Source organism: Calliopsis andreniformis, chromosome 12, assembly GCF_051401765.1.
Source record: "Calliopsis andreniformis isolate RMS-2024a chromosome 12, iyCalAndr_principal, whole genome shotgun sequence".
In the NCBI taxonomy this organism is placed as follows: domain Eukaryota; kingdom Metazoa; phylum Arthropoda; class Insecta; order Hymenoptera; family Andrenidae; genus Calliopsis; species Calliopsis andreniformis.
The window spans coordinates 1,866,754-1,882,460 of NC_135073.1; the positions used below are offsets into that span (position 1 = coordinate 1,866,754).

Genomic DNA, 15,707 nt, shown 5'->3' on the forward strand with positions numbered 1-15,707 from the left:
AAATCTTTGTTTGAAAAAAACAAAAAAACTACAACTATTACACGATTTATAGCAACTATAACGAGAAAAGAAAATTGTTTTTCAAAACATGTCCAAATAACGGACTTTCATTGCGAACAGACTGTAGCTTTTCTCTTCCCGCATTTTTTGTTCCGCGTAAATTGGAGGGACGCAATAGCGTTATTGATCGGCAAGTGAAATGTTTCGGAATTTCTAGGCATGGCAATTTATTAGATTTAATAAAATCAAACGAGTTACACGAATATGTGTATGTGTATTTCCAAGCTGGGTGGGCGGCACATCCAACCAGCAGAAAATATAGCGACCATTAAGGAGATTGCTTATTCCGGGTCTTCGTGGAAACCGTTCGAATCATACCTCTGTTAAACGACAATGACAAAAATTAAACTGTCTGATTTTAACATCGCCTGATTCAGATCAATTTCTATATTCCCATCGAATTAGACTAAAAGTCAGCAAACACATACATATGTAATTAAAAAGGTAAAAATTTATAGAAGTTGAATAGAGGCAAGTTACAAATGGAAAATAGAAAAGCATTAGCTACGTTGCTTTTGGTATTCAAAAGTTTGATCGTTTAGGTACTGCAACAAATTGTTACGATTCAGCGTTGAATGGCAGTGGCAAGAAGAGCAGTGGCGCGTCATCGAGCGATGAACGCACTGCGATCCGTTCACCACCTTCGCGATTTCCGTCAATCGCAATCATTGAAACCGAACTGCAACGCGTCCCTTGCCCCCTCGACCCCTTCCACGCTCCGCGTGCCCCCCCCTCCCTTCTCCTCGCCCTCTTCCCACTCTTTTTCTCTCCTGCTCGCTCCCGTAATTATTATTCCGCCCCTATATTGCGCGAGGAGATGCACGGCCGAGCAAACGTAACGTAACGTACCGAAACGGGGACGAGGCGAAACGAAACGAAACGGAACGAAACGAGCGACAGCATCGCTCGTACCTATCCGCCCCCCATATACCGAAACGTCCTGCATCCCCCTCGGAAGTTCACCCCCGGCCCCAACGCGACCCCGACCCCGGCCCCCGCCCGTGCCCTGCCGGATGGCAATCAATAACTTTGAAACGGCACCGACGTTTCGGGGAAAAAACAAATTCAGCAGGTTGCTTGATTGGAAAAAATCGTCCCCGCCCCTCCCTATGTCCTCTAGTGCATCACCCTCCCGCGTCGGCACGCCAACCTGCCTCCGGCCAGTTTTCAATCGCCGTTCCAGTACCTTTATCACCTTCGACTCACAACCAGACAGAAGCCACGGTACTGTCGACAGAACTCCTTAGGCCTTAGACAGTTTCAAGTTTTATTTACAACATCACCCGGCTGTTTGCTACCGTCATCTGAAGTCACCAGCAATGGGTACTAACGATGGCTACAAAACTGACGTGATTCTAATGTAAACCTTTCGACTTGTAAATATAAGTAATCGGTGTATTACTTACTTTTTCGTTTAACGTCAAACAAAGTAACAGTGATCAACGTCGCTGAAATTCTTGATCACACTTTTTCTTTGGCGTCCCGTCGACGCAAAAAGAGGACTAACAGGATTGCCTTTAAACTCCAGTAGCGATATTCGATCTCATTTCATTTTCTCCGCTTCGAAGGTAAAATAGTTTCTGCGAAATCTGCACAGGAAGACAATTGAAAATTACCGGCAGTCCGTTTGCATTCGTAATGAGAACGGGCTCCCTCATAAGGAACCAGTCGTTACTGGTCGCAGCCCGTATGAGGTAGACGAAGCGACTCGGTTTATAAATTTATTGCTACTCCGCCATTTTTGTCAGCATCATTTATACGAGTCGCGACAAGATTCGCCTTTTTAACTTGTTAAAGGCTAACAGCGTGGTAACGATTCTATTAGGTACAAAATGAAACGCTCATTAGATCGATCATCAGTTCAGTGAACTCTTTTTAGCTTATTATGTTCCAAATGTTCGTTTTATTATAAATAGAGCTGTATGAGATGTATTACTCTAGTTAATTGGTTGGCAATGATACATGACAGTCCGTCCATTTCTTTTTGTGAATTAATTAGTTAATACAAACAAATTAGAAAAGCTGGAATTAAATTGTGAGGAAATTGTGAGAGAGATGTGAAATGGAAAGTTTTGAAATGGTATAAACTTGTAAAGGAGTTCACGTATAAGAAAAAATAATTAGTTTCGTTCACATTTCCTCCTCAATTAAGCCTTAATACGGTTAATACGATAAGAATCCCTTTCGTCAACGATAAATCAATTATTTTCCTCTAGTGAGGGAAGCTGTAGCTTTTTCGAACTGTAGCTCGACTGATTAGCGGATCGTAAATTAATTGGTATCAATTAAAAGGCCGAAAGCAGTAGAAATTTCACTCAATGGAACATTGATCGAAACACAAGAGACTTTTGGAATTCTATAGGAACTTATAAATAAATGATTTCGTGATCTCTAATGTACCTTGTCAGGCCCGATGAAGACGAGCGATTTCTTAACGCACGGTTATGTGTTTCCTTGTTGTCTGCATCGATTGAATCCTTGATCTTTATCTACATCGAGCCTAAATCCCTAAATGTTCTTCTTAGATATCGAATTTGAAAAACACTAAAATCTTTTGGGTAAAAGAAATAAAATGGTGTTATTTTTGTTTCGCTTTTCCTTCAAACAGTCCTTTATTTGGCAAATCGTGTCCTAATTAGGATGGAACAGGTATGAAACTCTACGATATAGATTCTCGGATCTAGAACATTTGACTGCCCTACTACTGTGCGCGACGTACGTATCGCATAACCAAGACTCGCCAGTCAAAGGGAAGACGCTGGTTCGAGAATGCGAATCCTTTGTCGGGCCCCCGCAGTTATGTCGTCGCAGAGGCACAGCGATATGACGGGCGCATATTTTATGCACGAAGGATCGGCTTGGTTGCTTGGTTGTCAGAGATTCCTGCTGGCTGCGCGATGTAAATCAGCGCTGGGACTCGGTGATGACATCCGCTGACGCAAGGACTCAAGGGGCCCCGACTTTGCCAGGCCCCTTACCAGTCGCATTATTATATACGAGGGGGTAGTACCTGACGAGAACATCGCATACCACCCTAATATGCTGGCCTACTGTATGCCTTTTTCAGTCTTCGATGAGCCTTTGTCGTTGAAGAAGGCCGCCTGTATAATATGTCGAGATATACAATGCCGTAGAAATGTTCTTTGGTTCTTACTAACACGTCCCATTTCAACAGAATTATATTGCCAATGACCAATTGAAAGTGAAATTTTGCAAGAAATTGTAATAAATAGTAACTTTATACAATTGGATGGTAAGTTTTTCGTGGAATATAATTAGGATAAATATAATGTGGTATGTTTTTAAAATTTGTAGAATTCAAAATTTTTCTGTGTACATATGTACAGACTGAATTAATAAAAAATTGAATTTTATGTTACAACCGCTGAAATGTAACTTCTAGCAATAGATATACTTATATGTTACGACTTCTGCGAAACTAATGAACTATTTTTATAGTTTTATAATTGCGTATACCCATTTAGCTCGAAATTGCTTAGAAAGGTCAGCGAGAGACGCTAGTGATTCGTAAAAACGCGTCGCAATACTCGGACGATCAAAAATGCAGTAGCACTGGATGCTGTTGGCCGGCTTCGTTCACCGCGTCCTGGGTGTCCCGATGGAGAGGTGTCCTGATCGGATTGAAAGCGCGCGCGGACAGAGATGAATCGTTTCATCGATGGATGTCAAAGGACCGGAATACCGAACCCTGCCGGCTTTCGCAGGAATACCGTGGTCGTACAGAGAGCCATTTGTGCGTTAAATCGAAACGTTCTGCGAAATAACGCGGCTCGCAATTGCGACAAAGGATACTACTGCTACTGTCAGAATGTTTCTGGTTCATGGTATGCTCGCAAACTCGTTCGAATCTTTGTCTCGAGTCTCATAAAGTTGCTGGACACATCGGATTTGTATAAAAAAATATCGTTGAAACGTAGCGCGTTTAAAAGAACTAGACAAAAAATTAATTCTGTAACGAGCTCTGACATACTTCTAAAGAATTACTTATTTTCTTGGCTAGAATAATATAATATAATCACATGTACGTTAGCAGAAAGTAGTGTAGGTGTCTGCGCTGCGTCAGAAGTTGATCTTCACAGCGCGATGTCGCCAACATAGCCGTTTTTGCGTGGCAGGTCCAGGATCGCCATAATACGATTATAATATGACAACGCGCTTTTAATTCCCGGCATGCTTCTCCCCATCCAGTGCTAGTCATACGACTGCGATACCTTTATAGTCCGGTTTGCTCGTTGGGCCGGCTGGTTCAGTTGCTGCCACTAACAGGTGTCTCCGATATGGCATGTTGTTCTTCGTGCCAACCCCAGCACCCCGCGTCGCGTAACACCATAACGAGCACTGACACCGGGAACAACTTTTACGTACCCTCGTCACTCACCTCAGTTGCAAAGAAGCAACATCCATGGAATTGGCATCCGTAGAAACTGCTAAAATTCGTGGGGTTTCGTTTCGCTGTTCATACAGATTGCTGGGAACGTCTGTCTTCAAACTTCAAAAGTTCGGACATTCATAATGGATAAATCAAGTCGTATAGAGACGGCTATCAAAATGATGAGGGGGAAACAGATTTTGAAAATATTGAAATTCGTAAACTTATTCGGCTAGGAGATAATTATAAGCTAGTGTTTCTTCCCTTTACAACGAATCGTTCGGAAAATTTATTTTACTGTGCTTCAACTTGTCTACACTTCTGACATGGGTACCAAAAGCAACGTTATCCTATTGTAAGTGACTCGAAACAGTTGAAGTTTACTATTCGATTCATTGACAGTCGAATCGTCAATAACAGAAACTGCTTAGCCAGATTCCGTGATCGAGAAATATCTGGATTCGAGTAGAAGGGACAGCTGGGGAGCTGGAAGAAGACAGTCGCGTAGCTCTGCCCGGGCCGTAGAAAAGAGAGACACATATCGTGAGGACGAATGACAGTAGGAGGACTTCAGATAGATAATGAGGCTGACAGGGAAGGGAGATCGGGCCAGATGAGAAAAGGGAACACGATTGCGAGGATGGATTTCTAACCTGAGCATCGGCAGCAACCATCAGGCAGGGCCTAGACGTCTCGGTGGAGTGCAAAGTGTAACAAATCCAGCTTTCACCCGGGCCAGACAGGGAGACAATTTATGTGGCGCATGTTTCCTTTCGTTCGAAGGCCGATCCCTGATACCACGACAACGAGAAGTCACTCTGCCTGTCTGGAACTGCGAGCCTATTCCCCGACTGTATGCTTGATTCCACGTCGCTGAAATCCTACTTGGTAAACTCTGATGGGTGTCCTGCCTATTGCCACATCCTTCCGTCCTCGCGTGTTTCGCGCTCTGCTTGGATGATCCGAAACAGAGAACATTCATTTGAATATCCATACGAGAAATCATGCTATTGTTATTAGACGCTTAAGAAATTTAGAAAACTCTTTGTTTTCCTAAAATGTGTAACATATTAATTAATAATATAAGTAATATTTTAATATGAACCTCAGGTTCTTGAAACAAACGTAATTTGATTTCTCAAATTAATCTAAGAATTAATTCATTTTTTTGACTCGTTACTTTCCGTCCTTAAGATTTCGTTTTTCAATCATGCACCCAAAAACAAGCTTCAACAAGTAGGTGCTTAATTAGATTTCTCGGGTACGTCTCGTCGTACTATTTTAATACAATGTTATGAAAGATCTAATTGAATCTAGAAATCATTACGCGGATAGCCCCGCGTCAAAGTAGCATCGCTGTAGCGAGTAGGAACCGCTTGCTTGTCAACAAGGTGCAGCCAGGAACTGGTTTCCACGCCGAGGTAATGGCGTCTTCGCCCTGTTAATTGGTATTTATTATAATTGGTGGTCATACTTGTTCACGGCGCGAGATAAACCAGTCCCGATGGATGGACGGCGACGAAGCCATTGCTTTTTGGAGACAGTCTGCTCAATGATAATTCCATAACGAGTTAGGAGGCTCCCCCATTAACATGGTAAATGCGTGGCCCATGAAAGTGACGCCAGTTCGTGGGAAAAGGAGGGTTAGAAATGAGATCTGAGAACGATTCTTCACGCTCAGGTAGGTGCTAACCTTGGAGGGTGGTGCCTTTTGGAAGCCGAAATACGACAAGGAAAGCCGTCATTTCACGTCTCGACGCCTAATACCATAATTTACCGAGCCGGCCCACCTGGAAAAACGGATGTAGGCCAAATTTGACTATCTACGTAAAACGAACGTAACAACTAATTTACCTACATATCGCTCCGCCCATTACTGCTTCCGTATGTACAATTTCCTATTTGGTACTAATAAGTACACTTATGAAAATGAATAAATGTTGGAATAACAGGACACACAACTAAGGTGAAAGCAAAAACCACTGGGAGAATTGTACAAGTTATACCGCGAAGAAGAAAGAACGGATGCGAGGAAGAATGCTGGTCGGAATATTACGTATTGCCACGCATCTATATTGCTCTAGTGCTTAGTGGTCATACAACTAAGGAGTTAGTTTACGAGCAATGCACACCTGCGTCAGTAGGATAGTTGAAGCAAAGGATGAAGAAAAGCAACGGTATCGGAGCGGAAGGTGTTCATAATCGTGACGTCGCGAATCTTCATAATGCCATACGAGGAAAAGGAAACCTGAATGGAAGCTAATTCCTGAAACTGCTGTTTTCTGTTACGGTCCAAGTGTTCTTTATGGTGAACAGAAGAGTGGAACAGTTTCTTGGGCGTGCAGTGTCAGTGGCATCTCGGATTTGAGGTAAAATTAAGTAGTTACGGTTCGATGATTGATGAGAAGATGAATCGAAAAGTTCGAAGTCTAAAGACGGCATTTGCTTTCATACTTTTACAGAGTGCAGAAACACGCACTGAGCGTGTTGAGCAAGAATGCAAATTTAATAAAGACAATGTCACCGAGAGTAACAGCAGTTTTACAGAATGATTTAGTAGAAGCAGCGGCATAGAAATACTGGTATGGAATACGAAGAAGACAGAATCTGGTCAGAGTAAATTCATTGCCGCCATTTATCTTAGTCATCGTGAATAATCTTTAAACGAATAGGACACTTGTCCAGGTAACGGAACCATTAGTTTATTGTACTGACTTTGATTCCAAATTGTAATGTATTACTTAATAATAGTGGTCGAGAAGAATCATAAAATCCGAATTTAACTGTTAACCAACGGTGCCAATATTTTCATTTTACAACCAAAAAAGCAAAAACAACTTACGTTCCATATTAATCGCAAAATAAATTTGTTCCGTCTTTAAATTACAAACAAAAATGATAAAATGTGACCACTCGTCTTTCCTTCCTCAGAAAATGAAATTGTTATAACACAGCGCGTCATCGACCATCGCGTTGATGCGTTGCAAATGATTTGACCTCTCGTCGGTCTGGTTAGGCAGGTTGCACGCGATTGCTTTTCATAGCCATACAACCGAAATAAAAAGAATTCCGAGGGTACATGCAGCTGCACGCGTGTGGGAGGCAGGTTTTCGAACCGAAAAGAGAACAGAAAATAGAGAAGCCGTGCCCGAGGCGCAGGTGAAACTCTTTACGAGGCTTGGCCCTGGTTGAAAGGCTAATGAAAATATAAGTTGCGCGCGATAGATTTGAAATAAAGGGGCAACCGTGAGGCTTTGAGGCGGTGCGGAATCTCTCCCTGAGTTTTGAATTAAGTATAACTAATAACGGAGGCAGCGGCATTCAGGCTAAGTTTTTGGCATTCACTGAAAGGGGCTAAATAGTAGGGAGAAAGAGGTGAGGTCGTGAGGGGCGGGTGGGCAGTAGAGGAGACTGTGGAGGGGGGAGTCACGGCTATAAACGTCAGGGAGCGATTCGCCGAGCTGAAAGAGCCGCTGAATGAGGGATGTTATCGGAGGTTGCGAGACTGGTCTGCTGCAGCCCGGCTTGGTTATCTTCGCGAATTAATCGATTTTGGGGGAGTCGTTTTTTCAGCGACTCTACCGAGAGGATTGGGCTGATTAGAGGTAAATGGGACGGCGGATTGTTTGAGAGAATTTGAACGAACACGAAAGCGTTTCTGGTCGAGAACAACTTACTTCTGATATCGAATTGAAAACAAGAGAAATTCTTTCGCTCTTTGATTAATTTCACTCCTACACACACAGTTTTATCGCTAATGCAAACATTCTGATAAATCAAAAACTACACGAATTCGACAGGAAATTCATGGAAAAATTGAGGTAAGAAATGGTGAAAAAATGTTGACTATTTATAAACATATAGAAATCGTGTAAACGCGCGTTAGGCTAGCAAACGTATACGTGTAGCTTCGTGACCTATGCACACACATACTCATCCGTTCTGCGTCGCCCCCACGCCATAAACTAATACTGAAGTTAAATGAATTCGAAATGATCGATAAACTTTATCATTGATCAATTAAACTTTGTATCGTGTGAGTGACGTGCCCTGAGACAGACGCTAGGGGGTGAATACGGAAGGGGCGGGTTATTTAATGAACACTAAACAACGTGGTGCCAGAGATGTCGACAAGGGGTGCGAATCTCCGATTTTCACTCATTTTTTTTCTTTTCCTTTTCATTCTCGAAGTTTAAATTGCTGCCGGTATACGAATTTCCCGCGTTTTTTACGAACCATACTGAAAACTCCGCAAAGTTGTAACAATTATACAAGCTAAAGGTTAAAGATAAAATCTTTAATCAGCAGCCTCGACAATTAATCTATCTATTACATAAACATAGAACATCTATATTTTTTACCCACTTCTACATGGTTATAATTTTTATTTTCTATTTATGGTTGTCACAATCAGTAATGATTAAGTCAACGATATTAAATACAATAGCTAATTTTCATTTTTATTTGTATGGCAAAATATAATGTCCATTGAAACAATGTTTAGATACATGTATATAAATTTACAATCTGCGGAGTGAATATCAGTTTAAGACTAAATTATTTATTAAAGGAAATTGGAAAATTTAATAAAGCACATATAGTTAACGGTTCAAGTCTTGAATTAGCCCAAGACACGCGTAAATCACCTGGTTGACACAGACGATAGTAACGATACCAGTAAATGTCTTGGAAATGCTAATGTCCTTTTATTAAAAGAAACTTTATACTTTCCAGCGTGGCGACATTCAAGTTCACCTGCGTTTCCTAACGTTCATAAATATTAAACGACGGCAAATTGTCACCGTGCTGGAGAGAACCGTTTTTGTAAGTCTTAAGTAGTTATATGAAATATTACAGCAACAGTTTTATCATTATTTCCCGCATTTACTATGACTTCGCTTAATGCTAACGATGTAATACTTGTCTCATAAATTCCTACTCTTATAGTATCAATAATGTAACTCTACATTAACCTCTACCTCTTTATAAGTAACAGATAGGTACTGCTTTCGATTGTGTTGTCTATTACGTACGCTCAGTGTGCCGTGAAACGTTTTTACGCGAAACCATTCTAAATGTTACTGTTAGAAAGATGTTGCTACAGCTGTATTTAACCGAAATTAGGGGATACTTTAATAAAAACTTTGCAGTAAAATTCTTTTAAGTAGGGAAGTTTTTATAGAAATTGCAAAGTATCACAAATTTTAGTAATATGAAAATCAGAGGTTCTAGAAACCTAAACAATCCCATTTATCTATCAGTACCGAGCAATCTTCCTCGATAGAGACGTAGCATAGAATTAGGGTTGACTATCTAGGAGGGTGTACAAACTCTCGGTTGCGTGCGGTTGAACGATATTCCGTGTCTTATCCAAACTTGCGGTGAAACCGCACTTAACACCTACGTGTACACATCTCTGGCTGCATCTCGAATACTCTTTCGAACCCTCGTTTCGTGATAATCACGGAAATAATAACGAGGTTCGAACAGCTAAGAATCAATTCTTAAATGATTTCATGGAATTATTTTGTCACGGCAGAACATGTCGAGTAACAGCTGCGTAAATTACAAATGATCGAACTTGATGCAAACTAAATGAACCGAATACAGAGCATAGCAAAAAGAGGGATAAAACGCTTCGTGCGTCGAGTAGAAAGGGACGAGTTCGTAGCGCAGGAAGCGCACTCCATAAACACACGTATTTATGATTAACTTGGTCGCGTTTTGATTGGCTCGGTAATTCGCTCGAGAAATAAAGGAACAAGCGAATGGAGAAGTAGGCTTTTTTAATTGTAAAACGAGTCCCGAAATAAATATGTCGTCGCGGCTCGTATCTCCTCGACGATGTTATTGCCAGGATTCGAACGCACCGCTGCAATTATATGCAATTTATTCGCTGCAGCGACGCGCGTAATCGCTCGATCTGGCTCGCGACGAGCCACCATAACCGGAACAGGGACGAAACATTGGAAAAATAGGGAACGAGCCGTGCGTATTTTGCTCGGAGAACGACGTGGAAACGGCAGGAAATAATGGGAGAATACGAAAACGAAGAACATAGAGAACTGGGAACGTTTCTGACTCACTGGTTTCATTTAGAATTATTAGGCTGTAACGTACGATTAGGCGTATTGTGTGAATCGACAGGATTTCGCGCTTCTGTTCGATGGATTCAGAAAGGTAAACATCGTGTCTGATATTTTCTAATATGATAAACCTGTATATGTATAGACTGGAATATAATCGCTGGAAACACGGTTCCTGGACAGCTGAATAACCGTATCGATGCAATCGTTTATTTCTTAGAAACCGAGAGACAGTGCTTCCAGCAAATGTACCTCAGTATGTACAAACTTTGGATATATTTTGCTTAATGTTTAAAGTTGGCCAACCAGACTACAATTGCTTCACGGCGATACCTAAACGTCAGAATGTACCTCGACTAGAGTCGTCTGACTTTCGGGATCCTGTGTTTCCAGTAATTGTGCTTGCCCCAGTTTATACGCAGCTTAAAAGTAAAGGCCGATCTCACATAAGAAATCATGTCGCAGCCAATATACTCTCTAGACTGATTTGAAATAGAATAAAGAAGTGGGTTACACCATAAATTGGACTGACCGCGAGCGATTCGCGACACCTAAAACGGAGAGGAGCAAACGGCGATTCGTCGAGTGTCAAAAGCGCGGCTCCAAAAGCGAAACTTTAAACCGGGCGCCTATCTTTCCTCCTTCCTAGCAGAATTCTCCGATTTCGAGAGGATGTTAAGCCTGTACACCTGCAACACCCATGCAGCGTCTCGCCCCACCTCCCTCCCTCATTCTCGTCGATGTCCGTGTAGGTGTTAACGTCGATCGCGCGTGTGAACAGGGCCTCGTATAATATCCGAGTCGGCCGGAGTGTCGGTGTCGGCATGTCGCAGACGTGGGCGTGCGTTTTATATTCATCGCGGAGGTATCATTTTCACGGGAAGTTTTAAAAGAAACGTGCAGCCCGTGCGAGCGTGCTCGCTCACTCGCTCGCTTGCGCGTTTGCGAGCGCACTTGCGAGCGAGCGAGCGCGAAGTCGAATAAATAATGCCGCGGTGTTAAACTCTTATCCGAGGTCGCCGGCCAGCGCTCATAAATAAGACCTGCGTGTAGGTACACCATCCTTCTTGCACCTTCTGTTTTTCGATTCTTCTCCGCTCAGTCTGCTCTGCCTCTGTCGTCGCCGCCGTCGACGAGCGCGATCTTCTTTGCTTTCATTATGCCTATGAAAACGCATTCTGTACTTTCTATGAGATGACCATGAACGGTTGTAGCCGATACAATTTTTCCACCGTCTTAACTCATTACTTAAAGGACATTGTAATCTGTTGCAAATTTCGACTGCAATTGAGAGGGTGCGTCGAATCAATCACCGTACGTAACAGGTTAGACGATTGTGCCAAGGTCAAAGTAGCTGTCACTTTTCCATTCTTTCATCCCTTTAACCTTCTTTGCAGAGACTACCTTGCGTGCTTTATTTTCATTTTCCTTCTGTGACCCTCATATTTTTTCTGGCTACCCTCGCACTATCGCTCACTTCTCGCGTACCTTTTTTCAATGTATTCGCATCCTCATCTTCTGACTCATTTCTACATTTTTCCTCCTAGGTTTCTACCTGCTTCCGCTGAATCGTGACTCTTTCCTATTTCTACCTGTTTCGGGTTCACATTTCTCCATTCATTCGCGTTTCACTTCATTGATGCCACTGAATGTTTTTTCACGTCTCTCAAATTTGAGTAACTCACATTTTTCATGGATGAAAGCGAGACGCTATTTAAAGTTTTGGAGAATTATCAAGCGGTCGAAATTACAGTGCTTCGATATTCCAGTTTCCCGTTGACCGAAACCCAGCAAAAGTATGATATTCCCAGAACCTCTAATTAATTTGAATGAATTATTCGAGGCGAAGTCGATATTCCTGTAGGAGAGTGTGACTGAGCGAGAATAGCCCGAAAATTAATCGTACGGTATAACAATTTTATCGCGGCTCGTGTTTATTGGCCCTTTTGCTGGTTCCGCAGCACAGCAGAAAATGTAAAAATTTCGACCGGACATAATGGTCGGCCGAGTACGAGAATCAGGGAGATCGTTAAATTATGGGGCCCATGGAACCGAACGTTTTCCTTTTGTCTATCGTGTTGCACGGAGAAATGCAGCCTGAGAGATAAGGTTCGTTAGTGGGCGAAAGGTTAAAATAAGTCGGCGTGGAGGGCAGCCCGTCATAAATCTGGCAATCCTCAGTGAAAAGCCGGCTTGCACCTTAAAAACGAGAATGCATCCTTAGTCGCGACCAGTTGACCATTCGTCAAATTCGGTCGAACTCTCTATATTTCTGTAATTACTTTCCTTCTTGCTCGCTACTTATTCTTACGCAATTTTCATCGTATCAGATTAGGCTAAGCAATGATAGTTTCTTTATTTCTTGTACTTTTGCTCTTTAAGATTTCACGGTATTCTTTTCGTGAATTATCCCAGTAGCCAAACGTATCATACGTAAATGCATACACATCTAATTACCAAATAATTCTTGTTCTGTTAGTGACAATATGTATAGTTGGACTAGAAATATGGCGTAGTCGTAAAATTAATCGAACAAGAAAATGAATATAGTTGGGACAATGGACAATTGAAGTGACAGAAATATTGGAAGATGAAGACTTCAGCTTCTTGCAGGACTACGATTTGTTATTATTATCTATTTATATTAGGCGGTACTTTCAATTTACTACGTTATATGTCCAATCCAGCTGTACATACTTAGATTAAAATTTGTAATATTTACCTGATAAACCTATTAATCATCTGCTCCCTTCCAACTCTCCCAAGAATTTCCATACTCATGGAAGGAGAACTACTCCGGGATATTGACACGTATAATGCAATTAGCTAGCCACGATCCCGAATACGCCAGGGGGAAGGTATTTGAAGCTAGATAGGGGGAGAATCGATCGTACCTTCGTTGGCCAATAATTGTAATTAGTAATCAACACCATTATGCGCCTCCGACCACCGGTCTCCCCTTCGTAGTTGCCATTAAGACGATTGTACGATTTCCTTGAAGCGTTCTTCCTTCGCATATTTCTTTCGCCCGTTTAATCGTGCCCCGAGAAAAAATTCTTTGAAGACTCTTTGGATTACAGATTTAAGAGGAATGGTGGTGGGAGGGTAGCACTGGATTCTGAGAGGACGGAGAGGGTGGTTTTATTAAGGGAATAAACGCGACGGCCCGGTATAGAAACGTCGACGTTGACTGCGTGATTATGGCAGAGCTTTTAGAGCTTGGGAAGAGCTGAAATTTTGTAGGAAATCAACGAATACTACGTTTTCAACGAGAGACGAAGATGGAAGACAATTTAATAGAAATTCAATCACTTTGTCTTTGAGTATAGGCAGGTATAAATGTGATAAAATTTAATGCGTCTTAGAAACAGAAATTTCATCTGTTGGAAAAAAATATCCTAATACAGATTTTTTTATTGTCGTACAGTTTGTAGTATCTTCAAATATCTTCAAGATTTCAACATCGATGATATAAAATGCAATTTCTTATTACTGTAGGGAGGAAGGCCTAAATTAACATATTAATTAAGTGCTTAATAAGTCAGCTGGTTATTGCCCCTTGGAAACAGAGCTCCATACGAAAATGAAGTTATCTGCATCAAATAGAGATTACAGTTAACGAAGTCGAGCCAATTCCTCCTATTTGTGGAAACTTTCCTTTGCTTGCGCATCTTAATCTGGCTAACGAATAATTCTTTCTTAAAGATTACCCAAACCAAGAATCGTAACTTTTACTCTCCACTTGAAACACGAATGTATTTTTCGATACATCTACGGATACAATCTAATATTGAATCAGATTTCCATAACAGACAATATTATAATTATTTAGACATAATTATGTTCCCTACGCAACAAAGACTGGTTTAACAATTGGAGTCGAAACATATCGATGTAGAAAATGTAGCTTCATTGAAGTGAAACGATTTTTAAATCTCACTTCTTTCGATGACCGTGAAGCTATTGTACCGTTACAAAAATTAATTATAAATTTACGCCGATAATGAAAGTTTCTCTCGCAAAATATGCCGTGTCATTTACCTGCGTTATGCTTCAATGCTGTCATAACGAAGGTCAGGATTCGATACTGTGTTCCTTCCCCTTCTTCCAGTTTAAATCCAGTTTAAATTATTTACACATTTTTTTCTCTTAATAATTCGATGAGCACGAGGTTTTGTCGATTCTCTATTTCTAGAGTCGGCACGCCACAGCATTTCTCTCAATTCTTCCAGCTCAAAAAAGAGAGTTCATTGAAACCGTTCACCTCCTGTATAATCGTCATCAGAAAATCTGCTCCAATGATTTTAGCAAGAAAAAAGATACAGAAAATTGTAATTTATTTAATATTTAAAAGCTCTTTCTCTAGCATAGGGATGTTGCATGAAATAACGACCGCAAAAGGACGCGAAATAACGTCCTTCGTGAACAACCTACTTTTTTTTGTGAAAGCTCCTTTCTCCCTTCTCGAATTCTTCCCCGACGCGTTATTACAATACAGCCTTTCACAAAGATAGAACGCTCGAGTGCGCGGGAGAATAGCTTCCCTCTCCAACCCAGGCAATTGCCTCGCTCCTTGGATTATACAGCATCGCTGCTATAATTACGCTTAGTTTTAATTAACTCCGCGAGAATTTAAACATTTATTTCGATGGATAAGTGGGAAGAACGTTGCCTTCCAGAATTAGAATAGTCCCAGATTGCTGACGAAGGCTGGATACAGGGGAATGTCGTTTTCGTTTCGACAAGACATTATTTTGGAAAAGCTTGTTCTGATCATAACTGTGTTAATATTAATGTATTTTAATATGTTTCATGCGAAACCTGCCAATTATTTAGATTCTTAGATTCAACATAGGGGCGGAACTTAACCAACATGGACTAAATATGGTGACAAATAAAATACGCGAAATACGCGTAATTATCTTAAATAATGTGAAAATATTAATTAAAATTGAAGAAATTTGCTCTTACACGAAACCAATCTTATGCATAGAAATGTTATTGCAGAAAAACGTGTTTTTAAATGCAGTATTAATAACGTTTTTCTCTTCTGCCACCAAACATCGAGATGTTATGTCGAATTCCAATTTGGCGAGAATTTGCGATTCTACCTAAGCATTAAACAGACAACTATTGCTACTATACAATAAGTTGCTGTTGAAGATAAACAC

At 41.2% G+C, this 15,707-nt stretch overlaps 1 protein-coding gene across 1 annotated transcript; it reads left to right on the top strand.

Moving 5' to 3' along the window:
* Positions 1-6,100: 6,100 nt before the first annotated feature.
* Positions 6,101-7,024, top strand: LOC143185981 (uncharacterized). Its single transcript, XM_076389333.1, has 4 exons — positions 6,101-6,131; positions 6,403-6,586; positions 6,688-6,819; positions 6,913-7,024. The coding sequence occupies exons 1-4, from the start codon at positions 6,101-6,103 to the stop codon at positions 7,022-7,024; spliced, it is 459 nt and encodes a 152-aa protein (XP_076245448.1).
* Positions 7,025-15,707: the final 8,683 nt, after the last annotated feature.

What these genes read in the sequence shown, in the direction of transcription:
- LOC143185981 (XM_076389333.1), top strand. Translation starts at nt 6,101, where the DNA reads ATGAGATCTGAGAACGATTCTTCACGCTCAG. An exon ending in GAACGATTCTTCACGCTCAG is followed by an intron (nt 6,132 to 6,402) that starts GTAGGTGCTAAC and finishes TTGGAATAACAG; the next exon opens with GACACACAACTAAGGTGAAA. An exon ending in AGTGGCATCTCGGATTTGAG is followed by an intron (nt 6,820 to 6,912) that starts GTAAAATTAAGT and finishes ATACTTTTACAG; the next exon opens with AGTGCAGAAACACGCACTGA.